This window comes from Drosophila tropicalis, unplaced genomic scaffold, assembly GCF_018151085.1.
Source record: "Drosophila tropicalis isolate 14030-0801.00 unplaced genomic scaffold, ASM1815108v1 contig_979, whole genome shotgun sequence".
In the NCBI taxonomy this organism is placed as follows: Eukaryota; Metazoa; Arthropoda; class Insecta; order Diptera; family Drosophilidae; genus Drosophila; species Drosophila tropicalis.
The window spans coordinates 2,157,104-2,177,656 of record NW_027173482.1 but is presented as its reverse complement, the minus strand read 5'-3'; the positions used below and the strand labels follow the sequence as shown (position 1 = coordinate 2,177,656).

General features: G+C 40.3%; 1 protein-coding gene and 1 pseudogene across 18 annotated transcripts in view; both read right to left on the bottom strand.

Annotated features, from left to right (window-relative positions):
- LOC137586311 (transcriptional regulator ATRX homolog) overlaps positions 1–20,553 on the bottom strand; it is a 600,012-nt gene that overhangs the window by 326,553 nt on the left and 252,906 nt on the right. For 15 of the 18 annotated variants that reach the window (XM_068302327.1, XM_068302328.1, XM_068302316.1 and 12 more), the window contains 2 exons: positions 5,441–5,521; positions 5,281–5,373 (listed from right to left, as the gene is read on the bottom strand). The exons of 1 other annotated variant lie outside the window; for it this stretch is intronic. In XM_068302327.1, the coding sequence (XP_068158428.1) occupies positions 5,281–5,373; positions 5,441–5,521 (174 nt within the window). Of the gene's footprint in view, positions 1–4,825; positions 5,216–5,280; positions 5,374–5,440; positions 5,522–20,553 lie in introns of those variants that run through there. 2 more of the 18 variants (XM_068302329.1, XM_068302330.1) reach the window with 2 other exon arrangements.
- Positions 12,280–20,149, bottom strand: LOC137586319 (uncharacterized; annotated as a pseudogene).

Sequence of the window (20,553 nt, the reverse complement as noted above, 5' to 3'; positions counted from 1 at the left end):
CAAACGCGGTCTTTTTTTTTACACTCAATTTTTGCGGAGTATTTATTGCTATTAGAGCAATCTAATAGCAATATGATTGCAAATAGGAGTCTCTGAGGCGACTGAGAGCCCTACACAAATTTTTGCAAACGCGGTCTTTTTTTTTAACACTCAATTTTTGCGGAGTGCATTAAAAAACACGTCTGTACACGGCGGCAGTTAAATTATAATACACAATAAATAACTTCATTCGAGTACTCAAGGGGATTGTGGACATTGGCAATAGAGTAGTTCAGCCGCCTCTTAATGTTTGGGGCTGAAAGTAATGCCTTCTTCCTCGCTATTTTTGATGAGTATTTATGCAACTTTAAGACCTTCCTTATGATTTAAGGACTTCTGGAAATTCTTTTTAAGGTTCGTCGCTAACTCTCTTAGGCTGACTTGGGCGTTATTGCTCACCTTTTTGACAATTTTTAAATGATCTCGTCTGGTCAACTTAGATGGCCGGCCTCTGGAATGCTTTAATTCCAAACAATTTTCTTTCTCCGCCCGGTTTATTACATTATAAATGGTTCTTAATTTTATAGAAAACATTTCCGCCAGTTCCTTTGCTGATTTTCCTTTACTGTGATATAAGTAAACTAATTGAATCAAATTTTCATCTATCCGTCTTTGCATTTTGCAAAGAGTTAATTGACAGTGTGAATTTCGACATATTTTTCGGTTCTTTTTTTTTAATTTTTTTTTTTGTTTCTTTTGGATGAAAATTTTGAATTTTTGTGCTATATATTTGATAAGAATAGTTAAATCTATAAGTTACCAAAAATTTTTTTTGAAAAAAGTATTCGTTTATAATAAATTTAAAGCTGTAAATGAATTAGTGTGACTTTTTCAATTTCGCAAAGACTTTTTTGACAAACTGTATACACATGTCTAACTATAATATGAAAGATTTTGGAATGTCCGGGCTAAACTATTGTCAAAAATTTGGGGGAGGTTTTGTTTAAATGCAGCTGTAAAAAAACGTTGAAAGCTGGCATGACAATAATTTCGTGTTATCATCTAAATACAATATCCAACAAATAACTGAAAAAATTTTTTCATTAAATTTCCTATAAGCCGAGATAATGAAATTCAAAAACAAAAAAAAGGGGGCTAACCCGCTGGCCACCACTGTATATCATTTTGCAATTATTATGGGGTTTTGAGAAGAAAAAAAAGGAAGACCCAAAGATTTTCATTTTCATAATTGTAATAATACTTCTTTGTCAATTCGTGTTAACACTTTACTCCATTCATAGGCGCAGCATAAAGAAAAGTGCCTCTCCCAGGATAGAACCTATCAAATGGCACCATGGAAAACCAATATTATAAAAATCCTTTTAGAAAAAATCAGGCTTCTTTTAAAAACCCATTACAACAGCCTTTCGAAATTCCATTAAATAGCAGCTCTAGCCTTCTACAACAAGGACACATAATAACATTAAAAAATCTTTCTGACTTAAACACTAGTACTAGTACTTTACATAGTTCAGGAGAAACCAGGGGGCGGGGGCTAACTTCGACCGCGCCAAAGTTTCTATACCCTTGCAAGTCTTTTGTTATTCCATCCTTTTGTAAAGGCGTCAAAGCAAAAAACATTTTATCTAAAAAGGACGGCCTACAATCTTAGCATGCCAAATAACGAAGATGTTGATTAAAGTCACTATTTTCCATCGATCATTCCTATGGGAACTATAAGATATAGTCACCCGATATTGATTGAATTTAGCACATTCATTTACATCTATGTTAAACTGACAAATGTTTTATTTTAAAGCAATAGCGTCAAAGGTAGTTACGTATTTCCTAAAAGTCACTGTTTTCGACAGATCGCTCTTATGGGGGCTATATTGTCTGGACGTTGACGCGTACAATGCGAAGTACGTTCAAGTGGCCTATACGACACCAGGACATAGCCTGTTTCGCGCGAGCCCAAGCAGAGTGCTGTCCACCTCCCGACCCGCCCACGGTCGATCCGTGGGGGCGCAGCCGCATATCGGACGGCACGATCGCGTGGACAAATACAAATAACACGGATAAACAATTAAAAATATGATTAACTACAGCTAATTACGAGCTAAATGTGCTAAAATAGAAGTTTTTACAAGGGAAAGAGAGGCTTCTGATCTGATTACGGGATACAGAAGATTGTAATCAGAACATAGGACTCGAAAAGGTTCATGCAAAGAATAGTTAGAACTACAGTGTTTTAAGGATAGAGGAATAGATAGGTTTAGGTTAGGTTGGTTCAATAGCTCAGGAGAGTCTATTTCACCTATTAAAAGTTTATGAATAAAGATAGCACCAAGCATTACTCTACGATTATTTAAAGAAGGAAGATTGATTAAAAGAAGCCTACTGGAGTATGATGGCAAATTGACATTGCGATCCCAATTTAGACCGTGAAGAGCAAAAAGCAGAAATTGCTTTTGAACAGATTTAATTTCACTTTGGTGCGTCTCATATTGAGGTGAACATATGCAAGATCCGTACTCTAAGATAGGACGGATTAATGAAGTATACAGAATTTTGGTTGTGTACGGATCGTCAAACTCTTTTGACCATCGTTTCACGAACCCAAGAACATTCATAGCTTTACTAACTGTAGCAGAAATATGAGGATTAAAAGTTAATTTATGGTCCATAAGTACACCTAAGTCATTGATAATATCTAACCGCTCTAAGGCAGTGTCGTTAAGATAATAAGTTGCTAAGTATGGAGTGCATCTATAAAAAGACATAACTTTACATTTAGAGCCGTTAAGGTTTAAAAGGTTTGTTTCACACCAACTCTGAAGATCATTAAAATCCGATTGAAGTAGGCAAGAAGACGATATGTCTTTAAAACCGAGGTAAAGCTTGACATCATCCGCGTACATAAGCACCCGAGAATGTGACACTACCAATGGAAGATCATTTATAAAAAGAGTGAATAGCAATGGACCCATGTGACTACCCTGAGGTACTGAAGATATTGAATTGAATTGGATATTGAAGAATCCAATCTAGCAAAAGGCTGGGGATGCCAAGTGCGTTTAATTTATATAAAAGCAGAGTATGATTAACAGAGTCAAAGGTCTTGCTGAAGTCAGTATAAATGACGTCAGTTTGCACGGCAGTCTTGAACCCTTTGATTGAGTGAGATGTAAATTCTAATAGGTTAGTAGTTGTCGATCTACGTTTTTTAAACCCATGTTGGGATGGCGAAATAATTGAGCTACAAAAATGCTGCAATTGAGATGTTACTATTTTCTCAAATGCTTTGGGTATGGCAGACAATTTAGAAATACCCCTATAATTGGAGGCTTCGGTCTTCTTCCCCTTTTTATGAAGAGGAATAATATATGTTAAACTGACAAATGTTTTATTTTAAAGCAATAGCGTCAAAAGTTACTACGTAATTCATAAAACTCCTGTTATCGACCGATTGTTCCTATAGAAGCTATATGACAGAGTCACCGATCTTGATTAAATTTATAGGTGTAATTAACTCACCAATATTAAATTTCACGGCAATAGCTCAGAAAAAAACCAAAGTTATTGTGCAAAGTCTCTGTTAGTAACTTTGCCGTTTTTTTGGGGAGCCTTATGATATAGTGGTCCAATCCGGCTAAATCCGAGATATACAACATGTGGATTTTATAAAAGCCTGCACGCATAATTTTAGCTGTGTAGCTCTTACGGTCTAGAAGGAGTTTGCGCTGATCCAGACGGACGAACAAACTGATGGATATGGGTATATGAACTCGTCTCGTCGTGCTTTTCAAGAATATCTATATTTTATACAGTCGGGATTGCTGTTGCAAAAAATTTGAACAAGTGGAGCAGCTGGTTGAGCCAATATAAGTTGTTGCGTTGATCTCGTTACAAAAAAGTTATTAAATAAGTCGGTTCTTTTGATTTCTTTTTTGTTTTCTTTGTAGCGTTCAGTGACGATACTTTTCGCAGTACGTGGCAGCTACGACACCAGACAGCTATGGGTGTTAAAATGTATCTTATGGTCCATAAGTACGCCCGAATCATTCATATTGTTTAGACGTTCTAAAGGACTATTGTTCAGAAAATAAGTGACCACTTGAGAAGAGTTACTATAAAAGTCATTAACTTACATTTGGTAGTGTTAAGATTTAATAAATTAAACTGGCAACAGGATTGAAAGTTTTTAAAATCAGCTTGTAGGCGACTAAATTAATCTGTATCTTTATAAGTAAGACAAAGCTTGACATCGTCAGCATACATAAGCACATGCGAATGAACAATGACTGATGGAAGATCGTTACTGAATAATGTGAAAAGCAGAGGTCCAAGATGACTACCTTGAGGTACACCAGATGTCACAGGAATGGAATTGGAATAGAAAGACATAAAAAGTATCTCATGTTTTCTATTTGTTAAATAGTCTCGAACGCAAGAAAGAACCAGAAGGCCGGGGCTAACTTTGACCGCGCCGGAGTTTGCGCTGATCCAAATGAAGTTAATAAGTCCACTCGCCGACTTGGGTATACCATACACCAGGTGAAACAAATATTTCAAATTTCGAAAACCAAACATGCTTCATACTATGTGCTATCTCGCTCACTCTACAAACACACGAGCACTCTAGCGCCGCCCCTAGCCAACGGCTAGAATTGCCTTATGGACCGCGTAATAAAATACGTTGGGCTTGGCAAAATTTTTAAATAGCCAATATCTGCGCGTCTAATAAGCTAGCTTACATACCAAATTTAATGTCGGTAGCTGTCATAGTTTTGAAGAAAATCAGTTTTATGTATATTCCGGGGGGCGTGGCAAAAAGTTCGAACAATTAGTTTCTACGCGCTAACTAAACGAGTGTATATACCAAATTTGATGTCTCTAGCTGTTATACTTTTTAAGAAAAACAAGTAATTATGTAAATTCTGGAGGCATAAGAGGGCGTGGCCAAAATATTAATTAACTCATACATTTTGGCGACTTTAATATACCATTTCACCCCATGGATGGTGTATGGTATAGAAATCTCCTCCTCTGCGTTACAAACATCAGACTAATTTCATGACACACTTCTCAAGGGTATGAAAGCCTTTCTGTTAATGCCGCACGCTACAATGTAAGTTATTCTCAATCGAATAGAAATATATAGGAGCTTCTAAGTGTTGTCTTGTATTCCTTCAATATAAATGAGCCAAGGTTTCTAGAAGCAAAAGTCCAAACGCTGTCAGCCAAATATATTTTTGACAAGTAACTTCTTTTATCAGAAACATATTTTATTTTACTTACCTTTCTAAGAACTGTGTAGTCCGTAATTAGACTTTTGCCACGGCTATCTCCGCGAATTGATATTGCATCCAGTATGTATTCGTATAATGTATTCTGTAAAAAATTAATTAATTTTTCGAATAATATATTTTTTAGTTTTTAACTATATTGCCATTAATACCTGAACATCCGTCATTGGTATAAATAAAACATATTCAAACTTCTGCGGCAAAAATGTTTTCAACAGCTCTGCTTCTTTTCTCTGAAAATAATAATTAAGTAGAAGAATATGATGATTTCTATGATCAGTTACTAAATGTCTTGGCCTTTTTTGAAAAACGTCGTGCCAAAGTTCGTATACCCCTGTTAATTTTTATACCCTTGGTATTATACCCTGGGTATTATTAAATTGGTCAGATGTTTGTAATGCACAGAAGAGACGTTTCTGTCCCCATGTGTAGTCAATACCGCCATGTCCATCCGTCCGTCATATTAAGAACCAATGGAATGACACTTAAAAGTGGAAATATCAAAAAAGCTAACTTCGGCTATGGCGAAGTTTATATACCCTTTCAGCCCTTGGTAATAATAATTTTACATGTTCAAAATTCTTTTTCAGCAGCTCAATTCATCAATACACAAACAAAACATTGTTACTCTTTTTCCTACAATTTTTTCTTGTTCTTCCCTCACTCCCTAAGCATAACAACGCACGCATACACATACAGATTATGTAGCGTTGTGTCTGTGTGTGTATGCATGTTCTTTGTTGATGTTCAATGACGTAGTAGACAGCAAACAGCGCTGCCGGAAGAGCTGGGAGCAGAGCGGAGATTATTATATTGGCTGTAACTTGTGTTATATTTATCCGATCCGATTCAAATTGGGATCTGGGGTTTTATATCTAATATTATCACATATGAAAATTTCATAGCGATACTTCAATTTTTATAAAAAAGTTTGTTCTGGAGCTATATGATATAGTAGTCCGATCCTGATAATTCTTATACTTGCCAGATAATAAAAAGCACAGAGATATCAGCCCGATATCTCTTAAGGTGGCTGAGTAAAACGCATACGCACGGACGGACATGGCTATATCGACTCAGCTTCTCATGCTGATCAAGAATATATGTATATACTTTATGGTGTCGGAAACGTCTCCTTCTGTGCGTTACAAACATCTGACCAATTACACTATGCAACAAAATGAAGGTTTGTAAAATCAAACCGCACCGGACCTTTTTTTCTAAAAGTTCATGTATTGAATAGGAAAACCCTATTTGGGTTTTTCAAAGTTAGCTCGTTTTTTTTTTTTTTATAGCGAGTTGGAATTTTTCATTTTTTAGTTTTAGTTTGTCATATGAGCTAAATATGACTTATATATCGATTTCTTCTTCATGCATACGACCTAAATCATCCTCATTTATTGTAGAAATATTGTTAATGGTTAAATAAATTCATTTTATGAATGTTATATAACCCAAAATTACTTTTTCAGCTACAGTTCTAGAAAAACTTACAATCAAGCCCTTTTTTAGAGTAGTTTTGGAAGTATTTTTAATTTTTAACTATTTTTTGATAGAATAATATCAAGATTAATTTAAAACAACAAATATATTTTGAAATATGGAAATGACAAACTAAAAAATGAAAAATTTTCAACTCGCTATAAAAAAAAAAAATAGGGTTTTGCTATTCAATACATGAACTTTCAGAAAAAAAGGTCCGGTGCGGTTTGATTTTTGGTGTTGCACAGTGTTAGATAATCCCCTCTGCAAGCGTATAAAAATGGTAAGGACCGGACCACTACATCATAAAGTGCTGTATGAAAAGTTTTCTTTCTTTACCAAACAAATAATTGCTGTTCCTAAATTAGATAGCTCGACAGAAAGAGAACAGGCAGATGCAGTTTGGGATGCTATTACGAACTGGAACCTTGAAGACAATGTGCAGATTCTATGTTGTGATACTACTGCATCTAATAGGCGTGTTTGAAGCAAAAATCAGTCAAGTAACTACAAACCCAGACATCCCAATATTCAAGAAATTCAAAGCTCGAAGGATGGCGAAAGCCATTTACTCATTACAAATATCGTTACTTAGCTCTTAATTCAGAATTTCAAACAAAGGTAAGGCAGCTCTGTTGGACGTGACATCCAACGTAAAACTCTTGCTCAAATGTATTTTAGCAGTAAAGGCGCCGTATCAAGATTTGTGTTTTTTAAAGGCCTTGAAAAATTTCAAAATAATAAACAAAAGCATTTCAAAAACAGCTTTGCAGAAGTCTTGCCAGCATTTGTGGTATTTGACAGATTAAGTGTATATTCTGACTTTATTTAATGATGATGTCGATCTTGAAACTACTAACTAACTAGAGAAAACCCAACTGCCCATAATAAACGTTACATTACATCCAAAGAAAACCTGTAGCCCACTTTTTGGTACGTTGATTAATCTTTGAACTTGTTCTTCTACAAAGTTTGCTAATAGGTATAATTGATAATTGATCTATTTCTTTTAATTTCAGAGAAAACCATTGATGACTTCGTATCTGTCAATATAAAGTTCTTGTTTCTGATCGTGTGACCTCATTCGAGGTCAAATGATGATTCGTTTTTACAGGCTAAAAGGAACCGCTAGGACTGAAAGCATTCAATGACTCGCTGTTCAAGAGGCTTAAAAACAATTTTTATTACGTTATGTAGAAAAACACAGACAGGTACATATATCCCAATTGTAAAAAGCAAGCATTGAAAAGAAAATTCGATGATTGATATCTCTTTTATAATAAAAAGAAAATAAATACGAAATATGTGTTTAATTTTTATTTATTTAATTAATCTAAAAATTCAATTCAACTTTTTTCTATAGTGAGCTTAAACCTTTCATACAAACTTTTAAACTAAAAGTTTGACAACAAGTCGGCCCGGGTTTATGACATCCGATCTCAATAATATTTAATATTTAAGTTTTTAAGAGTCAAATGGAAAAAACATTTTCATTCGTAGCCTGTACAATACTCTTCATTTTTTTCCATATATGTATATTACCATAGCCTAATATACATATATATATATATATATATATGTAAATGGTCGACTATATTTATATATACAATCGTGGACAAAAGTATTTTGACTTTACGTTGTGAAGTGTAAAATCCCGTTTTCCTATAAACTGAGAGGACCAACGGTATTCTTCAAGTTTTTAATAGAGAGATGGTATCAAAGCTTATAAGAAACCAAAAGCTTGCAATGATAACGGTCATAAATGAAATATATATGCATATACAAACTCAAGCTGTTCGGCCCATATATTGCGTCATTTGATCGATTGGTTATATTTTGAATAATAACTAATCTTTTGTTATAATCGTTTAAGAAGCAAATACGTTTTTTTTCGTTAAAAATTAGTTTTTGCCCGATTGTTTCAATGAGAGCTATTCGAAATAGTCTTTGACATCGTCATAGCAGCTATGTATATTAAGCTGGCATATACTATAAGACAATCGCGTCAAAAAAACACTGTTTTCGACCGATTTTATGGGAGATATATGATAAAGCAGCCTTTTGACCTTTCCGCTCTGAATAGTCGAAGGAAAATGGTCGACTAGTCAGTAATAGGTAGTAATAGGTACAACTAGTGTTTGTCACGTACAGCTGATTATATTGTAGTATATCCCTATCCAAATCATTCAACATGAACTACTCAACTTGTAACACTTTGTTGCATGTAAAAACAATTAAATAATAAAACATAAAACTGTTTCTCTTTAAAAGTATAACAGCTAGAGACATTAAATTTGGTTATATACTCGTTTAGGTAGCGCGCAGAAACTAATTGTTCAAACTTTTTGTCACGCCCCTTACGCCGCGGCAAATAAAATAAAATCGATTTTCTCAAATCCTATTAGCGGACGTTGACGTTACCATGCGCAGTACGTTCAAGTGGCTCTACGACACCAGGACAAAACCTGTTACGCGCGAGCCCAAGCAGATAGCTGACCACCAGCTACCCGACCGACCTCCCGACACGAATCGCGTGGACAAATACACAATAGAATAAAAAAAAAAAAAATTTTACCATAGCTGTCTATGAACTAAATAGGAAAGGATAGAAGTTTATAGTAATAGAAGACTCTGAGCAGATTACAAGGAATAGAAAGTTGTAATCAGAGCAGTGGACCCTAAAAGGTTCATGCATGGCATAGTTAGAAGAACAACGAGTAAGGGTTAAAGATAAAATAGGATGTCTACTCCGTCTACATGGTACCGACAGATTTACCAGAGCCAATAACTCAGTCGAGTCAATTTCACCATTTAAGAGCTTGTGCATAAAAATAGCACCAAGTATAATTCTACGGTTGTTCAAGGAAGGAAGCTTACTCAGAAGACTACACAAGCTAATTTTGTAACAAAATTTTCTAACACTTTCGCCTCATAATCTAGAAAATTTAGCAGACTGATTAGCCAGGTTAATATCTACCAACTTACCAAATTTTATTAAAATTGGCCTAGAAACATGAAGAGTATACGTATAAACGAGTTTCGCGCTAAAACGGAACTTCTTAAAGCGGCAAAATTCAAATTATGATTCTGGTGAAATGCGCAAAACCAGAGTACCCATACACACATACAGTATGCAGCAACATAGTTTGCTTCGACACGGCCATCCTAACCCTGACACGTCCTCGTGTAATATGCCAAACATTAACTTCAAAAATGTCTTTGTAATAGATTTCAAACTTAATTCATCGTCTCTTTTAGACGGATATCCAACCAATAAACATAGTTTCTCTTAAACGGATAACCGTTAACAATCGTCTCCATCTGACAAAATATTCAGTTCAACATTTCTTCGTACAAACTTTTAACATTTATTCTTAATTAAAACATTTGAAAACATATTTTTTTCAATTCAATTCAATAACTTCACCTATGCAGGTTACAAAACATGATGCTTGTTTTCATTACATAAATTGTCGATTTTTCTTTAACTAAAATTCCAAATTTAATTCAAAAAGAAACAATCATCGTCTCACTTGGACGGATAACCTTCGTCTCACATGGACGGCTCACCATCGTCTCACTTGGACGGTTCACTCTCAGCTTCTATCAGACCATTTGACGGGCCTGGATCTTCATCATCAATGTCCAGCTCATGGGGCACATTTCCCTCTGGAAGTTTTCTTGTGTCCTCGTGACAGTATTTATATAATCGTTTACTCGATAACGACTTTAACATGTATCTGTCACCGTCTATGACTTTAACTACCAAAAATGGACCCTTACATTTTGAGTATAGTTTTGTCTGGTGCCTCGTTCTTGAGAAGGACATAGTCACCGATACTGTGTCTTATAACGGCGGCCTTGGACTTATCAAATCGATTTTTGTTGTAAAAGGCTAAAGATTTCATACTGCTACTTGCTCGAGCCCGTGTGGAGTCTAAGTCTACTTCCAATTCTGTGTCCAATGGAGGAACTAATCCAAGAGGTCGACCTTCTTTCCCTATTAACATTTCTAAGGGACGGGCCTCAGTTGCCCGATTTGTTGTGCAGTTTAAAGCTAGCTGCACCTCGCCGAGAGCATCTTGCCAGGGCCTTTGGCTTAATTCGACTGCAGTTAATAGGTTCTTGAGCGTGCTCATAACGCGCTCAACTTGTCCATTACTTTGTCCATTAGAAGTTTTATGGTTTTTGAACAGCAAAATTCTGCAAACTGCGCGCTAGAAAAACATCTACCCTGATCAGCTATAATGCATGTTGGTGCATTAAACAAGGAAGTTGAAGACTTTATGGCCCTGATACAACTCATCGTATCTATTTTGAGAGTGTGGTAAAGGTGTACGAGTTTTGTGAAGCTGTCAATTTGAACAATGATATATTCCTTTAGATCACTTTTACCACTTAATTTGCCAGTAATGTCCATATGGACAGTGTGCCAAGGGATGCTAATCTTTGGTATAGGATGTAATTCTGCTTGAACTTGGCCGGAATGTGACTTTGCTGTCCTGCAGGTTACACAATTGTCAACAAATTTACGGACATATTTGTTCATTTTCTCAAACCAGTAAAATTGGTCAACTTTTTTGGTGTTTTTTGCCAACCAAGGTGCATGATTGACTCATGTACCTGGTTAACTACTGACCATCTGAAATTTCGGCCATTTTACGAAACAACATCCCTTTTCTCAAATCGTATGTTTTCGTTACTTCATCTAGTAGGTCATTTGAATTCAGTGACAAGGGCAACAATATCCGGGTCCAATTGCTGTTCAGCAAACAACCAATTATTTGAGATTTCTGCTATGTTTATTCGCTTCTCGGGAATTTTTTCCAAAATTAATTGTTTCTGAGTAACTGGGTTTCTAGATAAAAAGTCGGCATGTGCCATACGGTTTTCTTCTCTGTACTGTATGTCAAACTTGAAAGATTTTAAATGAGACCACCAGCGATGAACTCTAGGAGTTAAGTCTATTTTGGTTCGCGATGCCTTTAACGAGTTACAATCTGTATAAACCACAAATTCTCTGCCAAGCAAGTAGTGACGGAAATGTTTAACTGATGCAAATACTGCAAGAGTTTCAAGCTCATAAGAGTGGTACCTAGACTCGGCTGTATGGCACCAAATCCGATTGAGCTAGCGTCGGTGTGTAATTCTATAGGGTATTGCGGGTCGAATATTACCAAAACTGGTTCGTTTGTAAGAATAGTCACAATTTTCTTGCGAATGCTTTTTAACTCAGCAGTCCACGCAAAACTTTCCCTTCCTGATGTTATGGAATACAACGGCTTTATGATATGAGAGAATCCGGGTACGAATTTGCGAAAATAGGATGCAAGACCAATAAACTGTCGTACACCAAAAACCGTCTGTGGCGGTGGCAACGATGTTAACGCAACAATCTTTCGCGAGTTTGGTCGATTTTCCCCTGCTCTTACCTCATATCCCAGATATTGAACGACTGTTTTTAAGAAACTACATTTGTTAACATTAAAAATGAATCCAGCATCTGGAAATCACTCGACATATCAAGACACGTGAAGTAATTTGCGCCACGCAGCCTAGTGATCTGGTCGCTAATGAGCGGCAAAGGGTATCTGTCTGCGATTGTGTTAGAGTTTAACTCTCTGTACCATTTTTCTTCTTGACAAGCAGCATAGGACTGGCAAAAGGGGAGCAGCTGGGTCGAATGATGTTGCATTTAAGTAACTCACTTAAATTTTTTCGGACAATGTCTCTTCCTTCAGGGCTAAGTCTATAGGGCCGGCGTTCTACAGTTTTGGTTGGATCAATCAAGCGAATTTTCATTTCCCCTGTCGTGACTCGTGTGGATGGTGCCCCTTTTACAAGTGCAGTGGAGTAATTCTCAAGCATTTTTATTAGTTTGTCTTTATCAGCCTCGCACGATTCGGTATAAAGATTTGTAAGGTCAACTGGTTCCCTATCTATTGAGCAAATATTTACGGCTTTGGCTTTTACTACGTTAAACTTGTTTTGTGATACAGTGACATAAAATCCTTGTTTAAGAATTTCGCGACCTATAACAATGTCGCTTTTCAAATGATTATCTTGCACTACATGGAACAATATTGGAAGTGCGTTCTTATTTATGGTTACCTGGCTTAATATTTGTAAGGTGCTATATATGCCAGCATCGCCTATACCTTTTAGCATGATAATGCTTGTCGCTCTCTCTCAGCCGATAGTTTGCCTTTAACAACCGCTGTCTTAAATTCAAACGCATTTCGTTCAAAAGTAATTCATTGGATGTTTTATTCTATAAAGATTAATATTAAGAGTATATGTGCAAGTAAATTTAGGACCTATTCTTACCGCAGTGTGTCCTTCTCGGCTTACACAAGAGAGAAAGAACATGCGGAAGCTAAACTTGAACTCCATATTTTCACAGTATGGCCATATTCATTAAGCGCCAAATAACTTAAATATAAAATACTAGATACTAACAGCTATAGCTAGACGGTGACTGTCACCCCGCTGCTAATTATTCGGTGATCAATTCCCGTCCCGCGACATCCCCGCCCCCCGTGAATCGACTGCATCACATCTAGGACCGCTAGTCTGGAGACGGGACGTATTACCCTGTGAACCCTATTTCCATCGGCGACTCTTACAGCTGCTCGCCGAGGTATCCCATCTGCTCCGGTGTATACCTCCTCGACTATACCCTTGCTCCATTCTCGTCGTGGCGTTGCAGGGTCACAGATGTAGACGACATCATCCTTTCTGATTGGCTGGGTGCGCGCGCACCATTTCTCGCGACGCACAAGGGTCGGTAGGTATTCATGAACCCACCGCTTCCAGAACCGGTCCCTCAGTAGTCGTGCCATGCGCCATTGCTTCCTGGTTTCACACGGCTTAGGCAACTCTTGACTCTCCGCGGGTGTATCAGGAATGTTGGACGTCCCCTTCAGTAGGTCGTTGGGCGTCGAAGGTGCCTCTTGATCAACTGAAATTGGCATATGGGTTAGCGGCCTTGAGTTCACAATGTTCTCGACCTCAATGAGCAAGCTTTGCAATACGTGTTCCTTCGGGGCCACATCCTTTACTGTATGAGCCAATACCCGTTTTACGCATCGGACCATCCTCTCCCAGACTCCTCCCTCCGCGTGGTTGAGAGGGCAGTTAAAAATCCACTCCACACAACGGGTAGCAAGCTCGTCCTGGATCTTGTCTGCTTCAAAAACATCGGTAAACCGTTTGGCTTCCCTATCTGCGCCGATGAAATTCTTCCCATTGTCACTACGTAGCTTCGTTGCTGGCGGCACATAAAATTCCTCATCGCAAGTATGCAGGAGTCTGTTGACAAGTCGTGGGCTAGCTCCAGGTGAATTGCTCTAGTTCTTAAACAGGTGAATAGAGCCACCCACCTCTTCTCTTGGCGTCGACCCACCGTCACAAGTAGTGGTCCGAAATAGTCTAAACCAGTATACTCAAATGGCCATCCACCCGGCTTTAGGCGATTTTCAGGCAACGGACCCATTAAAGGTGGGGTTGGGGTTGCACGCTGGAGTTTGCACACACCACAGTTCCGGATAACCCGCTGCAGTACCCGGCGTATCCAGAACTTCATGCGGATCTTGGTGATAGTTGCGTTTACATTCTGATGTTTCATCCTTACATGGTAGTGACGAACGATCAAATCCGTCAGTGGGTGCCTATGCGTGAGAATGATGGGCCTTCTCGCCCCATACGGTAAATACAGGGCCGCATCGATTCTCCCAGATGCGCGTAGCATCGCTAAGTCGTCAAGGTAGGGTAGCAGTCCCTTCAGCTCACTCGTCGGCTGGACTGGTCTGTTTGCATATAGGCGATGCAACTCGTCTGGGAACGCTTCCCTTTGAGCAACACGAACCAAGACGAACTCATCCGCCACGTTGTCCGCGGTAGGGACCCATCTCCACTGGGAAGCATCTGTGGATTCTAAGATTTCTGTGACTCTGTTACCGACGAACTGCTTATAACGTCTATGAGTGCTGCATATCCAACGCAGCACCGTTTTGGCATCTGTCCATAAAATGGCATCTTCCGTCTCCATGCAGTGTCCAGCACCGCTGCCTGCAGCTCCAGTCGTGGAACTGACATGGCTCTCATCGGAGCGCATTTCGTTTTACCACAAACGAAGCTCACTTGTACATCCCCATTTTGGTAGGTTGCCCTCCAGTAGGCCACAGCCACGTACGCCGACTTACTGGCGTCAGTGAAGACATGTAATTGTATTGACTTCACCATTTCTGATCCAAAGTAGTGACGCGGGCATCGGAACAGACCCACTCCTTCTAGCTGATGGCGCTATTTCTGGAAGGCGCTGTTAAGTCCTTTTGGTAATGGTTCATCCCATAAAACATTCCTTCTCCAAATCTCGCGTAATAATAACTTGCCGATAATAGTGAAACAACTCAGGAACCCCATCGGGTCGAACGTTGACATGATTAGACTGAGGAATTGCCTCTTGGTAGGCACATCCTCCTTGATCCTCTGGTACTTCACATTAAACCTAAATTCATCGATCGCTGGCTGCCAATACAATCCAAGAATTTTCTCCTCTGCTTCAGCCCACCCAACTGGGTTGGTGGTTCCTTCTTGACCCAAGGACTCCACAACCTTAGGTGAGTTGGATTGAAATCGGCGTAGCTCAAATCCTCCAGTCTTGTGTATGTCTCTGACCCTGGCAGAGACTGATATAGCTTCGTCCTCAGTGGCGAAACTGTCCACGTAATCGTCCACATAATGATGGTCTGTAATAGCTTTGACCGCACGTGGGTCTACTTGTTGGTGACGCATCGCATTTAGCGTCATGACATGATGTGCGGCACTTGGAGAACAGGCAGCTCCAAAGGTCATCACCTGCATCTCGTACACATCAGCTTCTCGTTGCCTATCTCCATCCCGCCACAGGAACCGTTGAGCACGTCGGTCCTGGGGCTGTTTGATGTCTCCGGTGACCGCAACAGCTCCTTCTCTGAAATGGAATAGAACAGAAAAAAGCGGCCTATAGTGCTGTGGTCCCTTTAATAGCTCTGAATTCAGTGACACGTTGCCCACTTTAGCAGCCGCGTCAAAGACTAGCCGAATTTTCCCTAGCTTATTCGGATTCGTCACTGCGAAATGCGGCAAATACCATAGTTTGCCGCTGCCGACTGCAGTGTCTTCTTCTCGCTCTACACGTCGAGCGTATCCTTTACTTATGTAATCGCTTATCATTCCTTTATACTCTTGGGCAAACTGTTTATCTCTTTCCATTTTTCTTTCAACAGTTTCCAACCTATTTAACGCCATTTTATAACTGGAAGGTAGATTCACGTTGTCGCGTTTCCAGATTAATCCCGTCTGGTACCGCCCGAGTAATTCTACCGTCGTCTCGTTCAAAATACTTTGTGCCCGTATGTCGTCATCTGAAGGGGCTGGTGGAGTTGGCTTCACCACCAGGTTCTCCAGTTCAAAGTATTCGCTGACCATCTTATGAACCTCATCGTCCGTTGCTGCGAATAGACATGGCTTTGGCGCAGATGTATGTTGATGCTTGTGGAACGTCCCAGAAACATCCCATCCTAACCTAGTAACAGCCACGTACGGTCCTCTATTGGAGGTTTCCCAGCTGCTGGATGGCACGACAAGGTACTTGTGATCCAGGCTTATTAGGATCCTAGGCACGGCGTTGGTATATGCCTCAACTGGGAAACGTGATTGCGGATTAATTACTTGGAGGTAGTCCTGATTCAAGGTCTGCATCGGCAGATCTAACCCATCCACTGCATGCACATTCTTCAACTCGTACTTCTTGTTCTTATCATGTCCACTAATGTGTAAGTTTATCCTCTTTGTTGGCTCTTGGGTTGTCATATTTTTGAACCATTTGACTGCAAGTTGACTGCGTTCTCCATTAAGGCCCAAATCCTTGAGTAGCACTTCGTCGATCATGGTTACCGATGATGCTTCGTCAAGCAGTGCATACGTCTCTACTCGACGGTTCGGCCCATAAAGCGTCACTGGCACTGTTGAGTTGGCCGTTGGCTTCTTGGTTCCGGTGAGGGCTGCTTACCATTGTTGAGTACTGGTTGAGGCCTCGTGGGGTTTCCATGTCCAGCCTTTGACATTGACGTCTGCATGTAATTAGACTCGAAATCATGTAGGAAGTTATGGTGGGCTCGCCCGCATTCACCTATATGGCATCTGGACTTGGTGGTACACTTTCGAACTACGTGCCCGGGACTCAAGCACAAAAAACATTGACGTACTTCTTGACAAGTCTCCATCTCGCAGTCGGTGAAGCAAGACGAAACTCCGCACATTCGGTTATATTGTGTGACCCGTAACAGTTTGGACAGGGTTGGCCATGTTGCTCGACACGCGTCTCCTCTTTAAAATTCGTGTACAGTATTCGTCGTTTGCCTTCCTGTGGTCGGAGTCCACAATAGTGCATATCACGCTAGCTAGTTCTTCTAACCAGAATCTAAAGTCGATGACAGTCGGGTAGGGCTTTATAGATGCGGCGCGTCTAGCCCAGTCCACTCTCTTGTCCAACGGCAATTTCGAGGTTAGCTCTTCTAACAGGGTTGGATTAGCCAGGTGCTGGCTCTCGTTGATAGATTGTAAAAACGCAGCCAGGTTACTCACGCGCGTAGCGAATGGAATAATCTTTGCTAAATTGTGCTCTTGTATCAGTTGAACATCACGCACGCTTTGAAGCTGACTGCGTACGAGCTGCTCCGGACGCCCATAACGGAATCTTAGTTGATTTATGACTGCGTTCACATTTCTGGGATGGATAAGCAGAGATTTAACAGTTTCACGGGCATCGCCCTTAAGAGCTTTAACCAGACGCTGATTATTCTCCAAGTCCGTGCATCCATATACACTATTTGTTTCAGTAAACGCGCAGTAGAATATTTGCCAATCTTCTGGTAGTCATTGTTCCAATTGTCGATGGCAGCTCAGGGCGAGGGTTTATTAGTGGTGGCTGTAGTCCATTAATCGGACGATCTGATTCTAACCTATGCGTTGCTGGCATTGTATCTGTAATTAAAGATGGCGGACCCTCCGTACGTGTCGCCGGCGTTGTTACCATTTGCAATTGCCTTTCCAACTCGGCAATTCTCGCACGCAGTCTTTTTCTTGGAATCCGCCAGGTTGTGCCCTGCACACGGCCTCCTGATGCTCGTCAGCGCCGACAGCTTCGGGTATTCCAGCCACTATGTTGGACTCAATATTCATATTTGCGGTGGGCGCCTCATCAGTTGCATTCTCTCCGGTGTCTAAGGGCAAGTCGATTGCGGCATCTGGTTCTTGTAGCGCCTCGAGTGCATTCAGCCGGGGACTCCTCCGGATTGGGGAATGTCTGGTTGTCATGGTGGTGCCTTTTCTGATACGAGTATCACCCACTTTGGTGATTCCACTGGTGACTTCAGCAATGTATGTATGTCACCGCGTTCGACGTTGACTCGTTGCTTCGCTAGGACTGTAGCTTTATCACTCACTGTAATGATTCTTAATTCCGTCGCCAGTTGCGACGTTCAATAGTCCATCCAATAGGACTGTACATATGTCACCCACTGTGGTGATTCTTAGATTCGTCGCCAATTGCGACGCTCAATAGTCCATCCAATAGGACTGCACACTGTGGTTATTCTTAGTTTCGTCGACGGTTGCGACGCTCAATAGTCCGTCCAATAGGACTGCACATATAACCCACTGTGGTAATTCTTGGTTTCGTCGCCAGTTGCGACGCTCAATATTCCATCCAATAGGACTGTACATATATCACCCACTGTGGTGATTCTTAGATTCGTCGTCAGTTGCGACGCTCAATAGTCCATCCAATAGGACTCCACATATAACCCACTGTGGTTATTCTTAGTTTCTTCGCTTTGACACCCACTGTGGTGACACGCAGCTCCGTCGCCCGTTGTAACGTTGTAAAGACCATCTAATAGGACTGCGAATAAAAGATGTCGCTCTCTCTCAGCCGATAGTTTGTCTTTAACAACCGCTGTCTTAAATTCAAACGCATTTCGTTCAAAAGTAATTCATTGGATGTTTTATTCTATAAAGATTAATATTAAGAGTATATGTGCAAGTAAATTTAGGACCTATTCTTACCGCAGTGTGTCCTTCTCGGCTTACACAAGAGAGAAAGAACATGCGGAAGCTAAACTTGAACTCCATATTTTCACAGTATGGCCATATTCATTAAGCGCCAAATAACTTAAATATAAAATACTAGATACTAACAGCTATAGCTAGACGGTGACTGTCACCCCGCTGCTAATTATTCGGTGATCAATTCCCGTCCCGCGACAATGCTGTTAAAACGCTTACCGCTTACTAGCTTACTACATATTTTCTCTTTAATGAGTGAACACTCTGCGCAAGAATCAAAAGAAATTGGGTAAATCTCACCGAGCTGCATCATCACTTCAGTTGGCTCTGGTACAAAGCACTGGTTCACAGTCTTCCGTTGGAATGCTCCCTGTGTACTTGTTGATTCCTTTTTCGAGCATTGATTTGCGAAGTGTCCAGTCTGGCCGCACTTGAAGCAAGTAACAGTTGGCTTGACTCGCTGAGATGTCGCGTCACCCTTTTGTCGCATTTTGGCTCTGCACTCAGCAATTTTATGTCCTGGTTTGTTACAGAAATGGCACACTATTGTCAATATTCTCCTCTTCTTGGCGTCAGGTCCTGGTCCGGAGTCGTCATCACGGTCGGCATTACGATGTTTTTTAAAGGTGAATGCGCCTAGTTCGGATTGCAAGTCACTTCTAGTTTGAACTTTTGACGTGAACACAATCCGTTCCAAGCGGTTATCCACATTGGCTAAATGCACGAGCACAATTGACACAGCAATTTCTTCGATGGTTTTTGTTTTTCCAATTGGAAGTTAGAGTGGTCACCAAACGGCTAGCATAAACCGCAAGACATTCGCCGTTAGTTGGCCGACTGTTTAGTAGATTTAGAAACATTGCCGACGACGTTTCACTATTTTCGTAGCGGCGGAGGAATAATTCCTTAAATTCAATCCACTTAATGCCGGGATACTCAATTTGAGTTAGCCACTGTGAGGCACTGCCCACCATAGCTTCGCTTAGTGCCTTGATGAGTCTGCTTCCTTCTAGGGGCTGTTCCGTTAATATAATGTCAGCTGTGATGGACCACTTTGAGGCATCTGCACCTGCAATGTCAGAGAAAAATTTTGGCAAAGTGACGCCACGAGTCTGCTGTTGCTCGCGTGTTGACGCTTGCGTGGTTCTTGCAAGCTCCAGCAGATTCTGGTTCTGCATTTGTAAAATTATGCGCCACTGATCCTCTGAAAATGCAGGAGGTGGTGCTGATCCCACTTCTGATGTCGGAGCGTCGTTATTATACTCCATGGCTTTTACTAATAGCGCAGCGAGTTTCGGTACGCAGGCTTCACGATCTAAAATTGAACTGACTGCCTTTTCGTTTCTCTGTCCCGCACCGAACCACACTTGACGACAGCGTTGTAGCGCTGTCGCCGCGCTAAAATGGAACTTCTTAAAGCGGCAAAATTCAAATTATGATTCTTGTGAAATGCGCAAAACCAGAGTACCCATACACACATACAGTATGCAGCAACATAGTTTGCTTCAACATATACTTTGCCCGCATACTAAGTCAGTATACATAGGAAATTTGGTGACTTAAGCTTTGTAAGTTTTTGCTAAAATCAGTTTTGTTTTATTTAGGGGGCGGGAGATCTGCGTGTTCATACAGACGGACGGACGGACGGACATGGCTAGATCGACTCGGCTGT